The sequence below is a fragment of the Budorcas taxicolor genome, chromosome 5, assembly GCF_023091745.1.
Source record: "Budorcas taxicolor isolate Tak-1 chromosome 5, Takin1.1, whole genome shotgun sequence".
NCBI classification, from domain to species: Eukaryota; Metazoa; Chordata; class Mammalia; order Artiodactyla; family Bovidae; genus Budorcas; species Budorcas taxicolor.
This window is the reverse complement of record NC_068914.1, coordinates 128,631,286-128,655,571: the sequence shown is the minus strand read 5'-3', so window position 1 is coordinate 128,655,571 and position 24,286 is coordinate 128,631,286. Positions and strand designations below refer to the sequence as shown.

Below are 24,286 nucleotides of genomic sequence, written 5' to 3'. Positions count from 1 at the left end.
CAATGTCATTTTTATGACCAAAAATGTAACATAATTTTTAAATATCAAATACCTTACCAACATTCAAGTTTTCTCAGTTGTATGAGAAATTTATGTTTTCTTAAACAGTTTATTTGTTTAAATCAGTATCCAAGAAAGGGTTGTTCATTGTTATTGGTTATCTGGCTTATCCCTCTGTTCCTTTTTCATTCTTTTTGTATTTTAAGTTATTTGTTAATGACTCTGGCTCTTTTATCTCCTCATTTTCTCCAATCTGAATTTTAGTGATTGTGGGGCCATAGCAACACAACCCGTTTTTTGTCCCCTACATTTAGAGGCTTGATCAGGTAAATGTTTTATATCTTTTTTTTTTTTTTTTTTGGCAAGACTCTGTATAGATGGTGTTTTTTTTTTGTTTGTTTGTTTTTTGTTGCTACATCAAGTGGCAGGCATGTGGGATCTTAGTTCCTTGACCAGGGATCAAACCCTCACCTCCTGCATTAGAAGCACGGAGTTTTAACCACTGGACCGCCAGAGGAGTCACAGTATGTGTAATTTTATCAAAAGACAAAACTATTTGAGAGTGAAGGCCTAGATTTATTCTTTCATTAGATGATGTGAAGGTTAGTAGTTTATCATTCCTTCTTACTTTATCAACTGGAGTATCTATAAAGAGAAACTCTATGCTGCTTATCAGTTTTATAAGGCTGTGGCTGAGTCTAGTTTCCCCAAGGAAAGGCCAGATAAAAGTTTGATGGTGTTTCTAATTGAAAATAAACTCCAGATACTGTGTCTCTTTACCCTAAAGTACATCAGTATGTATTTCCTACAAAGAAGAACATTTGCTTGTATAGCTGCAGAACAATTATCCAAATTAGGATATTTAACATTGATATGATACTGTTATCTAATTTAAATGTCTATATTCAAATTTTGTCTATTTCCCCAATAATATTATTTATAGCTTTTTTGTTTCCTGGTCCAGGATCAAATTCAGAATCACCCACTGTGTTTAGTTTTCACATCTCTTCAGTCTCCTTTTATCTGGAGTAATTCCTCAGATTCCTTGCCTTTTATGACTTTGAAATTTTTGAAGACTATATGCCAGCTACTTTGTAGAATGTCTGATATTTCCTCTTGTTTATTCAGGCCGTACATTTTCATAGGCACACTACAGAAATGATGTTATGCTCTTCTCAGTACAATATACCAGGATTTTTAACTTTGATCCCTTGATTAGTGTGGTGTCTGCCAAATCTCCATCTTGTAAAGTTACTATTTTCCTTTGTACAAAATGAATCAGTTGATCTAAGAAAGCAATGGAAAATTTTAAGCCAAAGTGAGGACTATAATCCAGGAACAGCCTTTCAGAAAACTCGGAGAACCATTCTGTGCTCCTGTAAAGTCAGAGCACATTTTTGAGACAGAAGGCTGTACATTAAATGGTGTACATATTATTAATGGTTTACACAATCCGGATCTAAGCATATAAGGTGAGTAGTGAGTCATGGTTTATCGTAGTTCCTTGTAAGAAGGAAGGTTATCTTTTTAGGTGTTGTCTTGTTGATGCTAGGATAATGTTGCTTTTTATGGTTGAGCAGGTATTTCTGCTGATGGGGATGTTTGGTTGATGCAAAATGCAGATACACAATGCATAGTAGAGGGGAGAGGGGAGGACAAAGAGCAGAGAAAATGTTTAGTGCTTAAGTTTTCCTTGACTAGCCTTAGCAGTTTCATCTGTGGCTCAAGTGGGGAATGATCTGCTTTAGGTGGCAGAATTTGTTTCTTGATCTGCTTTAGGTGGCAGAATTCGTTTCTTGCTCTTATAGGACTGAAGACTTCAGAGTCTTGCTGCTGTCAGCTAGACAAGTTCTTGCTAGTTGCACCTCTGAATATAGGGAGGCCCTAATATGGCAGATTTGATTCTTCAAAGCCGGCAAGGGAGTGACTCCAGCAAGATAAAAGTTTGCAAGTGATAGTAACTAAGACGTGCCAACTCTTTGGAGACTCCATGGGCTATAACCCACCATGCTCCTCTGTCCATGGGATTCTCCACCCAAGAATACTGGAGTGGGTTGCCAGTGCCTTCTCCAGGGGATCTTCCCGACCCAGGGATTGAACCCAGGTCTCCTGCATTGGTAGGCAGATTCTTTACCGCTGAGTCACCAGGGGAGCCCTAGCAAGACAGGCACTGTAATCTCATGTAAGTTAATCACACAACCATATACATGTATATCCGGTCCCCTTTGCCATTTTCTACTGGTTAGAAGCAAGTCCCAGGTCATGCCCACACTCCAGGGGAGGAGACTACACTAGGGTGTAAACATTAGGAAGCAAGGATCATAAAGGGGAAGCCTGGAGTCTGTCCACTCACTGCCACAGTATGGTTGCAAAAAATGGTTTAAGACCTTTTTTTTTTTGGTCATTATTTTCTCCTTAAGGTATATGCAATATATTCCCTAAGTGTATATGGGAATGTTTCCAGACTTGCTTTATAATCTGCTTTTTCTTACTTAATAACCTTGAGTAGTTGTCTATGTCAATAATATATATTTTCTCTGTATATTGTACTTTCAGTTCAGTTCAGTTCAGTCGCTCAGCCGTTTCCGACTCTTTGCGACCCCATGAATCATAGCACGCCAGGCCTCCCTGTCCATCACCAACTCCCGGAGTTCACTCAGACTCGCGTCCATCGAGTCAGTGATGCCATCCAGCCATCTCATCCTCTGTTGTCCCCTTCTCCTCCTGCCCCCAATCCCTCCCAGCATCAAAGTCTTTTCCAATGAGTCAACTCTTCGCATGAGGTGGCCAAAGTACTGGAGTTTCAGCTTTAGCATCATTCCTTCCAAAGAAATCCCAGGGTTGATCTCCTTGGGGGATGTAATGTAATATATTTAAACAATATGTCTCAATTGGGTATTTTTTCTCTATTATGAAAAACACAAAAATAACCATAATAAACCATAATGAACATTCTTATAGCAAAACATTTACCTGCACTCTTAATTATATTGGTAGGATGAATGGGACTTATTTATTCCTGGTAAGCCTCTCTGCGTGGACAGGATTTAAGGAATTGTTTCCCGGAAGAAAAAAAGGAAACTCCATTAAAGGGAGATGGGAGATGTATTAGAAACAGAACCAACAGGGTGTGTGTGTGTGTGTGTGTGTATGTAAAATATATAAAGAGATGTATTATAAGGAACTGGGGCTTCCCTGATGGCTCAGTGGTAAAGATCCACCTGCAATGCTGGAGACACAGGAGATGCGGGTTCAATCATTGGGAAGATCTCCTAGGAAGGAAGTGCCAAAGCCACTCCAGTATTCTTTCCTGGAAAGTTCCATGGACAGAGAAGCATGGCGGGCTACAGTCCATGGGGTTGCAGAGTTGGACACGGCTGAGTGTGCAGGCACACACGCACAATTACAAGGAACTCGCTCACGTGACTATGGAGGCAGGCCTGTTCGAAGAGCTGCAGGGTGAGAGAGCAAGCTGAAGATGGAGTCCCAGAGAGCTTATGACGGTTTCCTTCCAGTCAGTGTCCAAAAAGCCTGAGAGCCAGGAGCAACCTGTCCAAAGGTCAACGTCTGGAAACTGAAGAAGAGCTGATATTTCCGTTACGTCCAAAGTTAGGAAAAAGGATAAGTCTTGGTTCCAAGGCAGACATGCAGGAAGAATTCTCTCTCATTTGGGGAAGGGTCTGCCTTTTTGTTCTATTCAGGCCCACTTGCATTAGGGGACAGCAGCCTGTGTTAGTCTAGCAATTTAAATCTTAATCTCTTTCAAAAACACCCTCACAGAAACAACCAGCATCATGTTGACCAAATAACTGGGCACTCCATCTCCCAGTTAAGTTGACACGTTAAAGAAACATCTCAGGAGATCTTTCTGGTTTTGAGGTATAAGATCAGATTTTAGAGCTTTAATGGAGGAAAATGAGATTTAGGGTATTCTTTTTGACTTTCCAACTCTCCAATTATGCAAACAGGAATAAAAATTATCTTTCTAAATAACTATTAAAATTTTATTTCCATTTCTGTCACAACCTAATGACATTTTCCATTAAATTTATGCATTCTTTAAAGTCATTCAGTTTCCTTTACAGCTCTCTTTCCCTAATTATGTACTAAGCTTATTCTTTTATTTTTTATTAAAAAAAATTTTTTTTTTCAAATATTAGTGTCTCTACTTAACTCCTGGGGTAAGAATCTTCACCCTATCAAACTTCACCCTATCAAACTTCTACTTCCTTTTCCTTCCCTCTTTAAGTTGCTAGCCCAAGACAGGCCTTAGTTAAGAGTAGAGAAGATGCCTTATGCTTGAGGAAGACTGGTGTGTCAATTACTAACACAGTCTGTATGACTTTAATTTCTGAATGTGATAGTAGGGCTGATTATATCTAAGAATGACTTTTCCACCCCTCCCTCTCCACCCCAAAGAGTCAAAGTACTTACTTGAGGCTGAAAATTTCACCTAGGGCCAAGGAAACCCTTCCTTCGCTGAATGCTTTTTTAAAATATTTATTTATTTTAAAATATTTATTTATTTTAAAATATTTATTTATTTACTTGGCTGTGTCAGGTCTTAGTTGTGACATGCAGGATCTTCCCTGTGGCTCGTGGGCTTCTCCAGTTGCGGTGCCAGGGCTCAGTAGTTGCTGTAGCTCGAGGGCTTAGTTGCCCCACAGCATGTGGGATCTTAATTCTCTGACCAGGAATTGAACCTGAGTCCCCTGCATTGGAAGGTGGATTCTTAACCATTGGATTACAAGTGAAAGTGAAAGTGAAGTCGCTCAGTCATGTCCGACTCTTTGCGACCCCATGGACACAAGGGAAGTCCCCACTAAATGCTTTTTAAGGAAAGAATGGGAGAGAAAAATAAAGTGGCATTTTGACCACTTCCCACAAGTGATTATTGATTACATCTGTGTGTGTGTGTATACATGCGCACACACGCGTGCTCAGTTGCTTAGTCATGCCTGACTCTTTGTGACCCCATGGACTGTAGCCCATCAGGCTCCTCTGTCCGTGGGATTTTCCAGGCAAGAATACTAGAGAGGGTTGCCATTTCCTCCTCCAGGGATCTTCCCAACCAAGGGATCGAATCCTCGTCTCTTGTGTCTTGCATTGGCAGGCAGATTCTTTACTGCACCATCTGAGAAACCTATTGATTACATAAATCATTCCTATTTAAATCTCACAACTCTGTGTAGTAGGCATCATTTCACAGATGAGGATGCTGAGGCTCAAAGAGACTGAGTGAGTTCCCCAGAGCCACACAGCTGATACAGTCCAGAGCCAAGATGGGACCCTAGTCGGTTAGACTCCAACCTAAGGCCAGTGCTTCTTCTACTTTATGACATCAACTCAGCAGGACTGCGAGGGTTATAAGGCACATTTCCAGGACCCAAGGGACTTGAACGAGTTAAGCACCTCACTTAAAACACATAATCTTTTGCCACCTTTAAAAACTAACTTGACTTTCTTCTTCCTAAGGTTTAGTCAGAGTCACCAAAATAATAGATTATCTGAGACAGACAACTAGTCAAGTTTCTGAAGATGACGGCCTTGAGGAGCTATGGATCATGCTTGATCCTGAAAAGAGAGATGTACATGTGAACCTGGAAACCTTCCAGGCCACTGTGAAGGAATGGATGATGGCTCACTGCAGAAACAGATGGTAATCATAGTCCCAGCAGGATGTGTTTTCAGGTTCTGATTTAACAATGATTGCAATGAATGTTAATCACTGTTGGTTTTTTTTTGCACTGATAGGAAATACTATCTGATAGTATCTTACTATTAATCCAAGAAATGAAAATCAAGAGAACATATTTTGTGCATCAGTTTAACAAAAGTTTAGAGGATTGACTCTATCCCATGTTGTCAGGGCGGGTGGAGAAATAGGCCTTCTCCTTGTTTATAATAGTGCAAGTTGGCACAGCTTTTCAATGGCAGTTTAGGAATGCATGGCTTCCCAGGTGGCTCAGTGGTAAAGAATCTACTGACAATGCAAGAGATGCAATTTGATCCCTAGGTCTGGAAGATATCCTGGAGGAAGACAATGGCAATCCACTCCAGTATTCTTACCTGAAAAATTCATGGACAAGAGGAGGCTAGCGGGCTGCAGTCCATGGGGTTGCAAGAGAGATAGACAGGACCGAGAGACTGAGCACAGCACGAGCATCAGAGCCTTAGAAATACGCAATGTGGTCAAATTACGTAACTTCAGGAAAGACGACAATTGTATACTCTAATGTATATGCAGAATGTCGTTTATGATTATGATAAATGTAAGCAAACCAAATATTTAATAGTAGGTGGTTGGACAGATAAATGATAATTCTTCCGTACTAATTAGTCACTCAAAATTATAATTAAATAAATATTTGACAGGAGAAATATTCGTACGTATTTATTTTAAATAATTGGCCATAGATCTGTGTATGTAGTACACTCCCATATTTGTTGAGAAATAAAAACATGCACAGGAGAAAGTGGGAAGGAATATATTCCAAAATGATTATCTTTGCATGAAGACCTTAGCTTCTTTGTCTTATTTTCTTATGAATTTTCTACTTTTCCTAAAATATTTAGGCTTGACTGTATAGTACAGATATCAATAATCCATGGGTAAAGTGGAGTGAGGGCAAAAGAGAAAATTTATTTTTATGACAAATATAAATGAAAAGAAAAAGAACATGGGAGATAAAAATATAAAAGAACAGAAACTCAGAAATGGTGATGGGTGTGGATCTATTAACAGGAATAGTGAGAGTGAGGACTGAGCTATTCTGCTCAGTCATCTTCTGAACATCTCATGTTGAAACACAATAGGATGTAAGTGCTAGTCTAGAAGCTTTTGTAGCTGCTCCGAAAAGATTATCTAAGGGTTAGGCAATTGCTAAGATTAGGCAGCAAAACTGAAATCATAATACAAAGACTCTTGGAAAAGAAATGGTTAAAGTGTTAATATGTTTATTTGGGGATGTCCTGGGCAGAGGCCTGTGAATAGGGTTCTCCAAATTTTAGGAGCGATATGCTCCAAACTACAATTAGTTCAAGTTCAACTTGGTTTTTTATGAGAAAGAGAAAAGAGCACCTTCAATGTGCCCCAAATTATTAGCTGTTCATGTCTTTTCCTTCCTAATTCTCTAAGGCCCAACGTCTTGCTACCTCTACAAGTGTCCACTTAGTCCTCCAAATCATGTCAGCTTCCTAATCCACTGAGACTCCTATTGCCTAATGATAGCTATGTACATCATCACCTACTTACTAATGCATTCATATTCTTTTCTTCATGTTAGATTGAAGTTTATAGGAGGTAGAGACAATGTGTTTCTTTTCTAAGACTGTTTAAGAACAGTGTTGGCCTCCAAATTGTGGCCAAATGGGCAGATGGTTTTAAAATTCAAAAAGACCAACATCAATAAGAAAATACAGAACACATCTGAAAAATTGGCTAAGCTTTGGTTTGACAAGGAATTCTAGCTCACTGGTTTTGTTTTTTGGCCATAGGGAAGGAGAGAATAGTGGATCAAACAGCAGAATGATTGACTCTGCCTTTGAACAGGACAGCATAAAATCATGTGAAGCAAGTATGTATATGTTTCTTTGGGATTGTTCTGCCAGTTTATTGTGGTTTGAAGAAATGGATTTTTTTTACAAAACTCCCTTGTGTGTGTTTCAGTTAAGATGGCCAGAGATATAACAAATTCTTCATCATGGAACTTCAAGGGGTTGGATGGAGACTTGCCTACAGGAGTCTTGTAAGCATTCCTACTTGTAATGTTTTCTCAAGTGCCTCAACTTTTCTTATGGATTTTCTTATTTCATAGATCTATGTATTTTATTTTATTTCTGGGCTTTCCTGCTGTCTCTGACAGTAAAGAATCTGCCTGCAATGCAGGAGTTCAGTTCAATTCATTTCAGTCACTCAGTCGTGTCCGACTTTTTGTGATCCCATGGACTGCAGCATGCCAGGCTTCCCTGTCTATCACCAACTCCCAGAACTTGCCCAAAATCATATCTATTGAGTTGGTGATGCCATCCAATCATCTCATCCTCTGTTGTCCCCTTTTCCTCCTGCCTTCAATCTTTCCCAGCAGTAGGGGCTTTTCCAATGAGTCAGTCTTTTGCATCAGGTGGCCAAAGTATTGGAGCTTCAGCATCAGTCCTTCTAATGAATATTTGGGACTGATTTCCTTTAGGATGAACTGGTTTGGTCTCCTGGCAGTCCAAGGGATGCAAGAGTATTCTCCAACACCACAGTTCAAAAGCATCAATTCTTTGGCACCAGCCTTCTTTATGGTCCAACTCTCACATCCATACATGACTACTGGAAAAACCATAGTTTTGACTAGACAGACCTTTGTTGGCAAAGTAACATTGGCAAAGCAATGCAGGAGACCTGGGTTCAACCCCTGGGTCTGGAAGATCTCCTGGAGAAGGGAATGGCAACCCACTCCAGTATTCTTGCCTGGAGAATTCCATGGACAGAGGAGCCTGGTGGGCTATAGTTCATGAGATCTCAAAGAGTCAGACATGACTGAGTGACTAACACTTTCAACTTTTTCATGGATTTTATTTACAGTAAAGTCACTTAGCTCTGCTTGTGTGCGTGTGTGGTAGGGCTAACATAATTTATTTTTAACTCTTAGCTATTATATCACAATTGCATTAGAAGTAGTTTCACTAGGAACACAAATTGTGAAAGATTATGAAGTGTCACATAAATGGACATTTTCTCACACATGAAAACTTTATCCTTCTTTGACTTTATGTGTTTTCCATGCACAACAAGTTCCGTCTTACGTAGAGTTATGATATTGACCTTAAAGCTCTTTGAGGGGTTGCTTTTTGTTTTTTTAGTTGGAGTGTAATTGCTTTAATGTTGTATTAGTTTCTATTGTACAATGAAGTGAATCAGCTATATGTATACCTATATCCCTCTCTCTTGGATGTCCCTCCCATCCCACCCATCTAGGTCATTTTAAAGCACCAAGCTGAGCTCCCTCTGCTTTATAGCAGGTTCCCACTAGCTAGCTGGACATGGAACAACAGACTGGTTCCAAATAGGAAAAGGAGTACGTCAAGGCTGTATATTGTCACCCTACTTATTTAACTTCTATGCAGAGTACATTATGAGAAATGCTGGACTGGAAGAAACACAAGCTGGAATCAAGATTGCCGGGAGAAATATCAAGAACCTCAGATATGCAGATGACACCACCCTTATGGCAGAAAGTGAAGAGGAGCTAAAGAGCCTCTTGATGAAAGTGAAAGAGGAGAGCAAAAAAGTTGGCCTAAAGCTCAACATTCCGAAAACGAAGATCATGGCATCCGGTCCCATCACTTCATGGGAAATAGATGGGGAAACAGTGGAAACAGTGTCAGACTTTATTTTTTTGGGCTCCAGAATCACTGCAGATGGTGATTGCAGCCATGAAATTAAAAGACGCTTACTCCTTGGAAGAAAAGTTATGACCAACCTAGATAGCATATTCAAAAGCAGAGACATTACTTTGCCAACTAAAGTCCGTCTAGTCAAGGCTATGGTTTTTCCTGTGGTCATGTATGGATGTGAGAGTTGGACTGTGAAGAAGGCTGAGAGCTGAAGAATTGATGCTTTTGAACTGTGATGTTGGAGAAGACTCTTGAGAGTCCCTTGGACTGCAAGGAGATCCAACTAGTCCATTCTGAAGGAGATCAGCCCTGGGATTTCTTTGGAAGGAATGATGCTAAAGCTGAAACTCCAGTACTTTGGCCACCTCATGCGAAAAGTTGACTCATTGGAAAAGACCCTGATGCTGGGAGGGATTGGGGGCAGGACGAGAAGGGGACGACAGAGGATGAGATAGCTGGATGGCATCATGGACTCGATGGACGCGAATCTGAGTGAAATCCGAGAGATGGTGATGGACAGGGAGGCCTGGCGTACTGCGATTCATGGGGTCGCAGAGTCGGACACGACTGAGCGACTGAACTGAACTGAACCGAACTAGCTAGCTATTTTACACATGGTAGTGTATATATGTCAATCCTTATTACTTCTTCAATAGATACTTTTAGATATTAATGAGAAAAGCTGTTTTCTGCTACACATGAGTTTAAATATTAAGGAGAAGTGACTCTGTTCTTTATTTTTATTTTGAAAAAAATTTTTTGGCTGAGCCAACATGTGGCTTGTGGGATCTTAGTTCCCCGACCAGGGATTGAACCCAAGTCTCTGCTTTGGAAGCTCAGAATTGAAGCACTGGACCTGTCCTTCCTTATTTTATCTTTGCCACTTCAGGTTTATCTGTGCAAAAAATGTGGACTAGGAACCATGTAGCCAACCTGTGCTAAACTCTAGGAAAAGATGGCAAAGAAGAGGAGGCCTGGGACTCCTTGAAAAACACAGTTCAGACTCTCAAAGGGTTTAGGATCAAGTGTCAGGGCAAGCGTGACAGCTACAAATATTAACAAGCTATAGAAAATACTAGGAACAATGAGTACTAAATTGTGAGCTACAGGCTACAATGATAAAACTCTACGAATTGTTTCCTAGTTAAATGCCTGTTGAAACCGGCCAAGATTTCTGATTGAAAGAATCCAGTGTCGATTTATTTCAGGATTTTCCATAACCCAGGCAGAAGTAGGAACTCTTCAGTGTAGATAGAGACAGAAGTTGGGAGCAAAGTGAAGAGGAAGAAACGAAAGCTGTAAAAGTTGATTTCACAAGTGGCAGATGCTAAATATCGGGCAATTCTGGAAAAATCTTTGGTGTTATTGTAATAAGTGCTTGAATAAATACTGTGTATGTGAACTATGTTTATGAGGATGAATGAAAATAAAGCAGAAAATCTTTATTTATTTTTGGTGGTGCTGGATCTTCATCGCTGCATGTGGGTTTTTTCTAGTTGTGGCAGTTGGAGGCTATTCTTTGTTGCGGTGCACGGGTGTCTCACTGTGGTGGTTTCTTTTTTTCACACAGCAAAGGCTCTGGGCAAGTAGGCTTCAGTAGTTACAGCATAAGAACTCAGTAAGTTGTGGCACGCGAGGCCTAGATTTGGAGGGCTTTGGCAGTGGTGGCCTACAAGGCTTAGTTGCTCCGCAGCACAGGGAATCTTCCCACACCAGGTATTGAACCTGTGTCCCCTACATTGACAAACGGATTTGTAACTACTGGACCAACAGGGAAGTCCTCACAGGAATATTTAAGCTTGTTTGGGCTTAACCATAAGCCTTACTTTGACTGGAAGGGATTAGTGATGTTGAAGTTTATGCTCATTCATCCTTTTACCCACAGAGAGGTACCTGATTTGATTACCTATATAGCAGACCTGCATTTCAACAAGCAGAAATTGGAAGATGAAAATAATAAATTGAAATTGGTATTAGAAAATTTGGAAGAAGCAAACAGAGAGTTATCAGAGGACTGTACTGAACTGCGCCTTCGGGTAAAAAGGTGAGCCATGGTGTGGGTACTGTGTGCTGGGAATTTTCAGTTCCTTTTCCATTTTTAAAAACTAAATTTGTTTTTTAATTGAGATACAAGTCACAAAGCAGAAGAGTCACCCTGTTGAGGTATACAATTAGTTTAGTGATTTTTAGTATATTCACAAGATTATTCACATGATCTAATTCCAGTTCAGTTCAGTTCAGTCGCTCAGTCATGTCCGACTCTTTGCGACCCCATGAATCACAGCACGCCAGGCCTCCCTGTTCATCACCATCTCCCGGAGTTCACTCAGAGTCAGGTCCATTGAGTCCGTGATGCCATCCAGCCATCTCATCCTCGGTCGTCCCCTTCTCCTCCTGCCCCAATCCCTCCCAGCATCAGAGTCTTCTCCAGTGAGTCAGCTCTTCTCATGAGGTAGCCAAAGTACTGGAGCTTCAGCTTTAGCATCATTCCTTCCAAAGAAATCCCAGGGTTGATCTTCAGAATGGACTGGTTGGATCTCCTTGCAGTCCAAGGGACTCTCAAGGGTCTTCTCCAACACCACAGTTCAAAAGCATCAATTCTTCGGTGCTCAGCCTTCTTCACAGTCCAACTCTCACATCCATACATGACCACAGGAAAAACCATAGCCTTGACTAGACGGACTTTAGTTGGCAAAGTAATGTCTCTGCTTTTGAATATGCTATCTAGGTTGGTCATAACTTTTCTTCCAAGGAGTAAGCGTCTTTTAATTTCATGGCTGCAGTCACCATCTGCAGTGATTCTGGAGCCCCAAAAAATAAAGTCTGACACTGTTTCCACTGTTTCCCCATCTATTTCCCATGAAGTGATGGGACCGGATGCCATGATCTTCGTTTTCGGAATGTTGAGCTTTAGGCCAACTTTTTTGCTCTCCTCTTTCACTTTCATCAAGAGGCTTTTTAGCTCCTCTTCACTTTCTGCCATAAAGGTGGTGTCATCTGCATATCTGAGGTTCTTGATATTTCTCCCGGCAATCTTGATTCCAGCTTGTGTTTCTTCCAGTCCAGCGTTCCTCATGATGTACTCTGCATAGAAGTTAAACAAGCAGGGTGACAACATACAGCCTTGACGTACTCCTTTTCCTATTTGGAACCAGTCTGTTGTTCCGTGTCCAGTTCTAACTGTTGCTTCCTGACTGGCATACAGGTTTCTCAAGAGGCAGGTTAGGTGGTCTGGTATTCCCATCTCTTTCAGAATTTTCCACAGTTTATTGTGATCCACAGAATCAAAGGCTTTGGCATAGTCAATAAAGCAGAAATAGATGTTTTTCTGGAACTCTCTTGCTTTTTCCATGATCCAGCAGATGTTGGCAATTTGATCTCTGGTTCCTCTGCCTTTTCTAAAACCAGCTTGAATGTCAGGGAGTTCATGGTTCATGTATTGCTGAAGCCAGGCTTGGAGAATTTGAGCATTACTTTACTAGCATGTGAGATGAGTGCAATTGTGCGGTAGTTTGAGCATTCTTTGGCATTGCCTTTCTTTGGAATTGGATTGAAAACTGACCTTTTCCAGTCCTGTGGCCACTGCTGAGTTTTCCAAATGTGCTGGCCTATTGAGTGAAGCACTTTCACAGCATCATCTTTCCGGATTTGAAACAGCTCAACTGGAATTCCATCACCTCCACTAGCTTTGTTCATAGTGATGCTTTCTAAGGCCCACTTGACTTCACATTCCAAGATGTCTGGTTCTAGATTAGTGATCACATCATCATGACTATCTGGGTCGTGAAGCTCTTTTTTGTACAGTTCATCTGTGTATTCTTGCCACCTCTTCTTAATATCTTCTGCTTCTATTAGGTCCATACCATTTCTGTCCTTTATTGAGCCCATCTTTGCATGAAATGTTCCCTTGGTGTCTCTAATTTTCTTGAAGAGATCTCTAGTCTTACCCAATCTCTTGTTTTCCTCTATTTCTTTGCATCGATCACTGAAGAAGGCTTTCTTATCTCTTCTTGCTATTCTTTGGAACTCTGCATTTAAATGCCTATATCTTTCCTTCTCTCCTTTGCTTTTTGCCTCTCTTCTTTTCACAGCTAATTGTAAGGCCTCCCCAGACAGCCATTTTGCTTTTTTGCATTTCTTTTCCATGGGGATGGTCTTGATCCCTGTCTCCTGCACAATGTCACGAACTTCATTCCATAGTTCATCAGGCACTCTATCAGATCTAGTCCCTTAAATCTACTTCTCACTTCCACTGTACAATCATAAGGGATTTGATTTAGGTCATACCTGAATGGTCTAGTGGTTTTCCCTACTTTCTTCAATTTAAGTCTGAATTTGGTAATAAGGAGTTCATGATCTGAGCCACAGTCAGCCCCTGGTCTTGTTTTTGTTGACTGTATAGAGCTTCTCCATCTTTGGCTGCATAGAATATAATCAATCTGATTTTGGTGTTGACCATCTGGTGATGTCCATGTGTAGAGTCTTCTCTTGTGTTGTTGGAAGAGGATGTTTGCTATGACCAGTGAGTTTTCTTGGCAAAACTCTATTAGTCTTTGCCCTGCTTCATTCCGCATTCCAAGGCCAAATTTGCCTGTTACTCCATGTGTTTCTTGACTTCCTACTTTTGCATTCCAGTCCCCTATAATTCCAGTTATTCACAGGTATATCCACATGATATATTCACATGATATCAGGTATATTCATGTGATCAAGACATTTTCATCACTCCAAAAAGAAATCCCATACTGATTAACAGTAGTGATTAACACTCCCCATGTCCTCCCCTCTCAGACCCTGGCAACCTCTAATCTACTTTGTATCTCTATGGATTTGTCTATTCTGAACATTTTCATATTCATGGAATCATACAGTATGTGACTTTTGTGTCTGGCTTCTTTCATTTAGAATCACATTTTCAAAGTTCATCCATGTTGAAGCATATATTGCTATTTCATTCTTTTTTATGACTGAATAATATTCCATTGTATAAATATACCTTAGTTTGGACATTTGGGTTAGCACCACTTTTTGGCACTTAAAAAAGCTGCTGTTTATGAACATTGGTGTGCAAGTTTTTATGGGGTCATATGTTTTCTGTTTTCATGGTTATATATCTAGGAGTGAAATTGCTATACTTTTTAAGACCTATACTTTGGTCTTCCCTGATAGTTCAGTTGGTAAAGAATGCACCTGCAATGTAGGAGACCCTGTTTCGATCCCTGGGTCAGGAAGATCTGCTGGGAAAGTGATAGGCTATCCACTCCAGTATTCTTGGGCTTCCCTGTGGCTCAGCTGGTAAAGAATCTGCCTGTAATACAGGAGACCTGGGTTCGATCCCTGGGCTGGAAAGTTTCCCTGGAGAAGGGAAAGGCTATCCACTCCAGTATTTTGGCCTGGAGAATTCCATGGACTGTATAGTCCATGGGGGCACAAAGAGTTGGACATGACTGAGTGACTTTCACTTACAACCTGTACTTTAGGGCTACCCAGGTAGCACTGATTGTAAAGAAGTTACCTGCCAGTGCAGGAGACATAAGAGACACAGGTTTAATTCCTGGTTCTGGAAGATCCCCTGGAAAAGGAAATGGTCACCCACTCCAGTATTCTTGCCTGGAGAATCGCATGGACAGAGGAGCCTGGCAGGGTACAGCCCATAGCGTCACAAAGAGTCAGACATGACTGAAGCAACTTAGCATGCACGCGTGCAAATTATACTTTGCATTTTGAGGAACTGCCACAGTTTTCCAAAGTTCCAAAGTGACTTTGGAAAACAGCTTTATTTTCCCACCAGTAAAGCAACTTTACTTTCCCATCAGCACTTTCGTTGGTTCTTTTCTAGCAATGATGTTCTCTATGTCCTTCAAGTCTCTGTGTAAGACCAATATGCATACAGATCAAGTGTAAATCTATCCCAACATTCAGTGGTTCACTAGAACTCTTACTCTATGCAAAGTTCCATGCTAAGTATTATGAGAGATTCATTGATGAGTCAGGTTTAAAATGTGCCGTCAGTTTACCTTGTGACCACAAGACCCTGATGCTGGGAAAGATTGAAGGCAGAAGAGGTCAACAGAGGATGAGATGGTTGGATAGCATCACCAATTCAATGGACATGAACGTGGGCAAATTCTGGGAGATGGTGAGGGACATGGAAGGCTGGGGTGCTGCAGTCCATGCGGTGCAAAGAGTCAGACATGATTTGGAGACTGAACAGCAACAGGGTACCTGTAGCCTAGAAGGATGATAAGAACATTCATTACCTTAGCTTAAGGGAGAAAGGGATACTGGACCTTAAGGATGTAATAGATCAAGTGCAGACTCTGGTAAAATAGATAAAGTGGGACATGCTCGAGCATCAGAAAACAAGCAACCTGGTTCTAACAAAGTCTGTGTGTACAGGTGTCATCAGTTCAGTTCAGTCGCTCAATCGTGTCCGACTCTTTGCGACCCCATGAATTGCAGCACACCAGGCCTTCCTGTCCATCACCAAATCCCGGAGTTCACTCAAACTCACGTCCATTGAGTCGATGATGCCATCCAGCCATCTCATCCTTGGTCGTCCCCTTTTCTTCCTGCCCCCAATCCCTCCCAGCATCAGAGTCTTTTCCAATGAGTCAGCTCTTCGCATGAGGTGGCCAAAGTACTGGAGTTTCAGCTTTAGCATCAGTCCTTCCAAAGAACCCCCAGGACTGATCTCCTTTCGAATGGACTGGTTGGATCTCCTTGCAGTCTAAGGGACTCTCAAGAGTCTTCTCCAACACCACAGTTCAAAAGCATCAGTTCTTCGGTGCTCAGCCTTCTTCACAGTCCAACTCTCACATCCATACATGACCACAGGAAAAACCATAGCCTTGACTAGATGGACCTTAGTCAGCAAAGTAATGTCTCTGCTTTTGAATAGGCTATCTAGGTTGGTCATAACTTTTCTTCCAAGGAGTAAGCGTCTTTTAATTTCATGGCTGCAGTCACCATCTGCAGTGATTCTGGAGCCCCCAAAAATAAACTCTGACACTGTTTCCACTGTTTCCCCATCTATTTCCCATGAAGTGATGGGACCAGATACCATGATCTTTGTTTTCTGAATGTTGAGCTTTAAGCCAACTTTTTCACTCTCCTCCTTCACTTTCATCAAGAGCCTCTTTAGTTCCTCTTCACTTTCTGCCATAAGGGTGGTGTCATCTGCATATCTGAGGTTCTTGGTATTTCTCCCAGCAATCTTGATTCCAGCTTGTGCTTCATCCAGCCCAGCATTTCTCATGATGTACTCTGCATAGAAGTTAAATAAACAGGGTGGCAATATACAGCCTTGACATACTCCTTCCCCTATTTGGAACCAGTCTGTTGTTCCATGTCCAGTTCTATCTGTTGCTTCCTGACCTGCATACAGGTTTCTCAAGAGACAGGACAAGTGGTCTGGTATTCCCATCTCTTTCAGAATTTTCCACAGTTTATTGTGATCCACACAGTCAAAGGCTTTGGCATAGTCAATAAAGCAGAAATAGATGTTTTTCTGGAACTCTCTTGCTTTTTCCATGATCCAGCAGATGTTGGCAATTTGATCTCTGGTTCTTCTGCCTTTTCTAAAACCAGCTTGAACATCTGGAAGTTCACGGTTCACGTATTGCTGAAGCTTGGCTTGGAGAACTTTGAGCATTACTTGACTAGCGTGTGAGATGAGTGAAGACTCTACACATGGACATCACCAGATGGTCAATACCAAAATCAGATTGATTATATTCTTTGCAGCCAAAGATGGAGAAGCTCTATACAGTCAGCAAAAATAAGACCGGGAGCTGACTGTGGCTCAGATCATGAACTCCTTATTGCCAAAATCAGACTTAAATTGAAGAAAGTAGGGAAAACCACTAGACCATTCAGGTATGACCTAAATCAAATCCCTTATGATTGTACAGTGGAAGTGAGAAGTAGATTTAAGGGACTAGATCTGATAGATAGAGTGCCTAATGAACTGTGGATGGGGTATGTGATGTTGTACAGGAGGCAGGGATCAAGACCATCCCCATGGAAAAGAAATGCAAAAAAGTAAAATGGCTATCTGAGGAAGACTTTCAAATACCTGTGAAAAGAAGAGAAGTGAAAAGCAAAGGAGAAAAGGAAATGTATAAGCATCTGAATGCAGAGTTCCGAAGAATAGCAAGGAGAGATAAGAAAGCCTTCCTCTGTGATCAATGCAAAGAAATAGAGGAAAACAACAGAATGGGAAAGACTAGAGATCTCTTCAAGAAAATTAGAGATACCAAGGGAACATTTCATGCAAAGATGGGCTCGATAAAGGACAGAAATGGTATGGATCTAACAGAAGCAGAAGATATTAAGAAGAGGTGGCAAGAATATACAGAAGAACTGTACAAAAAAGAGCTTCACGACCCAGATAATCACAATGGTATGATCACTAATCTAGAGCCAGCCATCCTGGAATGTGAGGTCAAGTGGGCCTTAGAAACCATCACTATGAACAAAGCTAGTGGAGATGATGGAATTCCAATTGAGCTATTTCAAATCCTGAAAGATGATGCTGTGAAAGTGCTTCACTCAATATGCCAGCAAATTTGGAAAACTCAGCAGTGGCCACAGGACTGGAAAAGGTCAGTTTTCATTCCAATTCCAAAGAAAGGCATTGCCAAAGAATGCTCAAACTACCACACAGGTGTCATAGATGCTAAAATTCTGAACAGAAAAGTTCTCTCTTAACTTGAAAACACAGAAAAGCATTCTGACCATGAACTGCTACCCTCACAACTTTTGACCATACTCCAAATCAATCTATAAAGTTAAATATATATATGTATATATGTTTATTTGGTTACACCAAGTCTTCATTGCAGAATGTGGGATCTTTAGTTGCAGCATGTGGGATCTAGTTCCCTGACCAGGGATCAAACCCGGGCCACCTGCATTGGGAGTGCAGAATTTTAGCCATTGGACCATCAGGGAAGTCCCCCAATCTATAACATTAAAAGAAATGCTAACCTCAAGCTCTCTCCATTCCATTGTTGGCTTATGTATTTGAAATATAATAACTCAAAGTTTCTTTAAAAAGAAAACAAGCTATGCTTTGAGTGAATGTGTGATGGTATATAATAACTGTTTGTATAATTATATTAATTGATATTATGTCTTAGTAGTAGAAGGAAAGAACTGTGTGATTTAGCCAGTGATGGATTTCAAAGGGATTATGCTAGTCCTTGGCTTCAGAAATATGTTTGTTTCCTTCCACCTTTTATCTCCCAGTATACTCTACCCGAGTCCCTTCCCTTTCTAAGGAGGAAGATCTTGAGTAAATTTTTTTTTTTTTTTTTTTTACTATTGTTGGCATCTGGTTTGAATTTTCAGTGGTTTTCAACTTGGAGCTTAAAAACAGTCTGTGGCTTTAGTTAGTATCTTTGACGGTTATGTTTGAGGTTTTGCTTATTGCCTTCTCTCCCCACCCCCACAGTGCCCACCAGGCTATTATGAGAACAAACCTGTTAAAAGAAGAACTGGAGGAACTGAAAATTAGTATGAATGCTTCAGAAGAGCAGAAGACCATGATTGTAGCCCAGAACAAACAATTAGTAAGTCATCCAAGTACTTTGGAATTGGCAGATCGTTTATTTAACTGAAATCCAAGATGGTTTATGTGGAGGCAAAGATCAGAAATCAGTAGGCTGATGAATGAATTGGTAACCCCTTAGAAAAGTAAAGGCAAGTAGGATAAAAAAAAAACTGTTTTCAACCAGGATTAAAATTCTTTACAAATGTTACATTTGCAATGGTTTGTGAAGATCTAGAATGCCTTCTGAAGTTAACAGGTGGATTTATAAATATCTGACACTGAAAGTCACATCTTCCAAAAAAAAAAAAAAATCTGTGTGTCAAACTTTCACCTTTTTCTCTGGTTTTTAAAAACATTCATTTTTTTCAGCATGTACAGATTATTACTTAGCGCCATTAATCAGTCCTTAACACTAAATATGTGCAGGCTTGTAATTTTGGGAGCAAAACATTATTTAGACTAAGCTTCAACTATCAGAGAAGTAATTATTTTCATGGAGACTGTTAAACTATTTTTTGGAGCTTCAGTAATAATCTTCAAAATCCCTCTAGCACTATTTGAGCATTACTAACCATGGTCGGACGTAGGGGGACGGTCAGCTGAAAGTCATTCAGACTGATTTATTTTTAGGTCTGTAAGGTATCAGGAAACTTGAATTTCAGGCCTGGGTCTTTCACTCATGACCTCCTACAAGCAACACAGTTTAGCTTAGCTTTTGCCTCAACAATAAAATGCGGAGACTGGACTCACTAAGTATCGGGTGACTCTGCAAGTCTCTATGAATACATTACAGCAAGGACTCAGTCTGGGACCACTAAGGAGCTTCTATGTGGAAGTCATGTGGAGCAGTGACAAAGAGCCCACCCTTGGGAGTCAGGCTGAGAACATGCAAGCCCCGTTTCGGAGGGCTGTGTAACTTTAGGCAAACCACATAACCTTTTTTTTGTTTCTCGTCTTTCCTTCTCTGTCATGGTTAGATTGAGTCAAGGAGGAGAGTGACTTCTCACTGATACCGAGAAACTGGAAGCAAAGGCTTAACCCCATATTGAGAATATTTTCCGACTAGGCTTATGTGCAGTATGTCAGTGCTATATTTAAGGTTGATGAAAAAATGTTGATAACTCTGGAAGTAAATATTTGTTATTTTCATAAGCTTCTCAAATACTTTAAAATTATGTTTCTCTTAATAAATCAGGAGACAGAAAACCGGGCTCTGATTCTTAAGATTCGGATTCTCCAAGAAGAGGTATGTTGAAATTGTTAAACAGATTGTACAGATAAATATGGAAATCATATAATCATGGGTCCTGACTCTGGGTTCATATGAAATTCAAATCATATGAATTTCAGGCTCCTGTGGGCAAAATACTAGGTTGCTTTGTCAACTGACAAGTGAGGAAGAGTAGACAGAATTTTCCTGTTTGGACAGAAGTATATTACCTTTGTAATTCTCCATGAGGAAATAGGATTTAAGAAGTTCAGACTTAAGATGAAATGAAATTAACCCATCTAAACAGTATACAAATCAAGAAGGAAAGTGTAGACATTATTTAATAATTTTCCAATATTATTCCACAAAACTAGATGGCAAAGGTCATTGATTCTAAGACCTAGATCTTAAATTCTTTGACAGTCTGACCTTGGAAAGGCCATTTATCTTCTGAGGGATTAATAATACCTATTCCCTACAGTTACTTCAAAGGTTAAGATAATCATGTGAAACCGTTTTGTTAACCATAATATACCTTATATATGTTAGTAAATATTAGTAAAATCTTAGAAAACTTTTATGCAATATATATTTTTAAGCAACAAAATTACATCATTGGAAGAACAGGTAGAAAAGCTATTAGTAAGTTACTATTTTGAAGAAAAATTCTCTATAGGTACCTTTTGAATGTCAATCATTATGTATAGTTTTTTGGTTGTGCTTTATATAAGTTTATTAGAGTTATTTATTAAGCTGCAATGAATGATCTGAAGAGTTATCCAATTCATGGCCTAAGTGGACATTCATAATGGATTGCAAAGGAACAGCTAAAGATTGGAAAGAAATTTTGTATTTTATTTAGATATATTATAGCTGCCAGGCCAGGTTTCCATGAAACTAGTGCTTTTGAAGTAAGTTCCCAATGTAAGATATTTTTCTTCTCATATTTAAGATGATTGACTACATCAAAGAATTATAGTATACCAATTTAGAATTGAGACAGAAGGAAGGAGACTTAGAACTCTTCTTCATGAGATGGCATTACAATGATTGACTTGTGTAGAAAAGGCATATAGGTGTCACTGTTTCCTTTCAGTTCAGTTCAGTCGCTCAGTCATGTCCGACTCTTTACGACCCCATGAATCGCAGCACGCCAGGCCTCCCTGTCCATCACCATCTCCCGGAGTTCACTCAGACTCATGTCCATCGAGTCCGTGATGCCATCCAGCCATCTCATCCTCTGTCGTCCCCTTCTCCTCCTGCCCCCAATGCCTCCCAGCATCAGAGTCTTTTCCAATGAGTCAACTCTTTGCATGAGGTGGCCAAAGTACTGGAGTTTCAGCTTTAGCATCATTCCTTCCAAAGAAATCCCAGGGTTGATCTCCCTTAGAATGGACGGGTTGGATCTCCTTGCAGTCCAAGTGACTCTCAAGAGTCTTCTCCAACACCACAGTTCAAAAGCATCAATTCTTCGGTGCTCAACCTTCTTCACAGTCCAACTCTTACATCCATACACAACCACAGGAAAAACCGTAGCCTTGACTAGACGGACCTTAGTCGGCAAAGTAATGTCTCTGCTTTTGAATATGCTATCTAGGTTGGTCATAACTTTTCTTCCAAAGAGTAAGCGTCTTTTAATTTCATGGCTGCAGTCACCATCGGAGGTGAAAATCTGATGCATTGTGAAGAGCACAATGGCTTGGGTAATTATTTGATGGAGAGCTTAGTCACTCAGTCGTATCCTACTCTTTGCAAACCTATGGACTATAGCCCGCCTGGCTCCTCTGTCCATGGGATTTTTCAGGTTAGAATACTGGAGTAGTTTGCCATTTCCTCCTCCAGGGGATCTTCCTGACCCAGGGATCAAGCCCACATCTCCTGTGTGTTCTGCATTTGCAGGTGAATTCTTTACTCACTGAGCCATTGGGGAAGCCAAGTATTCACTTACATTTATTTACTTCTTATACCCACAATCACTGGGAGATAGACCCCACCCCAGTACTCTTGCCTGGAAAATCCCATGGACAGAGGAGCCTGGTGGGCTGCGGTCCATGGGGTTGTGAAGAGTCGGACACGACTGAAGTGACTTAGCAGCAGCAGCAGACTGTATTCTAAGTGAATATGGACTTAAGCAAAATAGCCTGTGTGAAACTAGCATGTTAGATGAGATTAGTGCCACCAAGAGAAGAACAGAAAACGGCGATTTAAACTAGGGTGGTTAGGGGACTTCCCTGGTGGTCCATTGTTTAAGACTCCACCTTTCAATGCAGGGGATGTGGGTTTGATGCCTGGTCTTAGAGCTAAAATTCCACCTGCCTTGTGGTCAAAAACACAAAAATAAAGGTTTATTTTATAAACTCTAGTTTATTGGGTGGTTATGAAAAGTAGAACTGTGAAGTTAATTTTTGGTTAAAAACTATGAGGCTCATCTCAAAGAGCACTCATGGCAGAGGAGATAGCAAGTCCAAAGTCCTCAGGCTGTAGCCTGCCCACCATTTTTAAGGGATAACAAGAGCAGTGTGGCTGGAGCAGAGGGAACAAGTACCACAAGGTGCTACAGAGAGTTGTGGTAACCTGGACCCCCAGGATCTTATGAAGGCATTGTTTGGACTCTGGTTGTTTATGCTGAGTGAGATGGGAGCTGCTGAACAGTTTTGAGCAGAGGAGTAACATCATATAATTTCAGTTTTACCAAGATTTTTCTGGCTCCTGGCTTTAGAATCAACTGTGGGGCAAGGGAAGAAGTGAAGAGACCGATTAGGAGGCTCTTGTATTAATATTAAAGCAGGCAAAAGTCAGTGAAGGCTTAGACTGAAGCAGGAACAAAGGTAGTGGATAAAGTACTCAGGTCAGCAAATGCTTTATAATACTCCCAAATATTTATTATGTATCCAAGTAATGTGGCAAATTCACTTCTTATAGTTTCTATTAGAGAGTCCCTTGGACTGCAAGGAGATCCAACCAGTCCATCCTAAAGGAAATCAGTCCTGAATATTGATTGGAAGGACTGATGCTGAAGTTGAAACTCCAATACTTTGGCTACCTGATGCAAAGAACTGACGACTCTCTTGAAAAGACCCTGATGCTGGGAGAGATTGAAGGCAGTAGGAGAAGGGGACAGCAGAGGATGAGATGGTTGGATGGCATCACCAACTCAATGGACATGAGTTTGAGTAAACTTCAGGAGTTGGCGATGGACAGGGAGGCCTGGAGTGCTGCAGTCCATGGGGTCACAAAGAGTTGGACATGACTGAGCGACTGAACTGAACTGAATAGTTTCTAATGTCTCAGTGAAGTACAGAGCAAAGTCATTGGCTGAGAGTGAGGATGTTGGAGGAGGTATTGGAAGTTCAAGGAGAGAGAAAGAATGAAATAGGCCAGGAATTGGCAAACTTTTTGTAGGACATGATAGTAAATATTTTTAAGCTTGCCTGGCTAGAAGGACTTTGTCACAACCACTTACTTCTGCCATTGCAAGGTGAAGGTGGCTAAGGACAATCTGAAAACAACAGGCTCAGTTGTGTCTTAATAAAGCTTTATTTATAAAACCAAGTAGTCAGAGTTGGTCTCTGAGAATGGAGAAGGGCAGTTGGTACAGTTTGCAAATCCTTGCTTTAGACAAATGGCCATTTGAATAGGTATGATATAATCACCAGAAAACCTTGAGATTAAAGCTTACAAATTTAATATGTGACCTATTGGTTTATTCGTATTTCTCTTTAACAATCGTTATCAGAAAAGGTGCTGGCATGGAGTGGATGGCAAGCTGAAATTAAGAAAATACTAAGAAATAGGGGAGAGCCAAGGGGATTGAAGGGATGTGGAAGTAAGAGATTGAAATGATTGGCCATGAAAGAATTTAAGCTGAGTCAAGAGGTGACTGAGTTCACGGGAAGGTGGTAGGGTAATGAGAAAGTAGTGGGATCATTGGATTGCAGGCTCCAGTGGGAACTGAAGGTTTGTTGATGCACAAAGAAGTAATCTGGAAAGACAAGAAGTAATGGTTGAAGAGGGAGATGTTTTTGCAATTAAGGTAATAGAAGGGTCCCAGTTACTGTAATGACAAATCTGAAGTTATGTCTAGGGAGTGAATGGCCCAGGTAGAATGGAAAATAAGAAGGGATTACTGAGAATAT

General features: G+C 40.6%; 1 protein-coding gene across 1 annotated transcript in view; it reads left to right on the top strand.

Moving 5' to 3' along the window:
* The window catches only part of IRAG2 (inositol 1,4,5-triphosphate receptor associated 2), a 103,321-nt gene that overhangs the window by 3,540 nt on the left and 75,495 nt on the right, over positions 1-24,286 (top strand). Inside the window, exons 3-8 of the mRNA XM_052641055.1 lie at positions 5,476-5,659; positions 7,498-7,577; positions 7,670-7,748; positions 11,270-11,428; positions 18,842-18,959; positions 20,136-20,186. Of these exons, the coding sequence (XP_052497015.1) occupies positions 5,476-5,659; positions 7,498-7,577; positions 7,670-7,748; positions 11,270-11,428; positions 18,842-18,959; positions 20,136-20,186 (671 nt within the window). The remainder of the gene's footprint in view (positions 1-5,475; positions 5,660-7,497; positions 7,578-7,669; positions 7,749-11,269; positions 11,429-18,841; positions 18,960-20,135; positions 20,187-24,286) is intronic.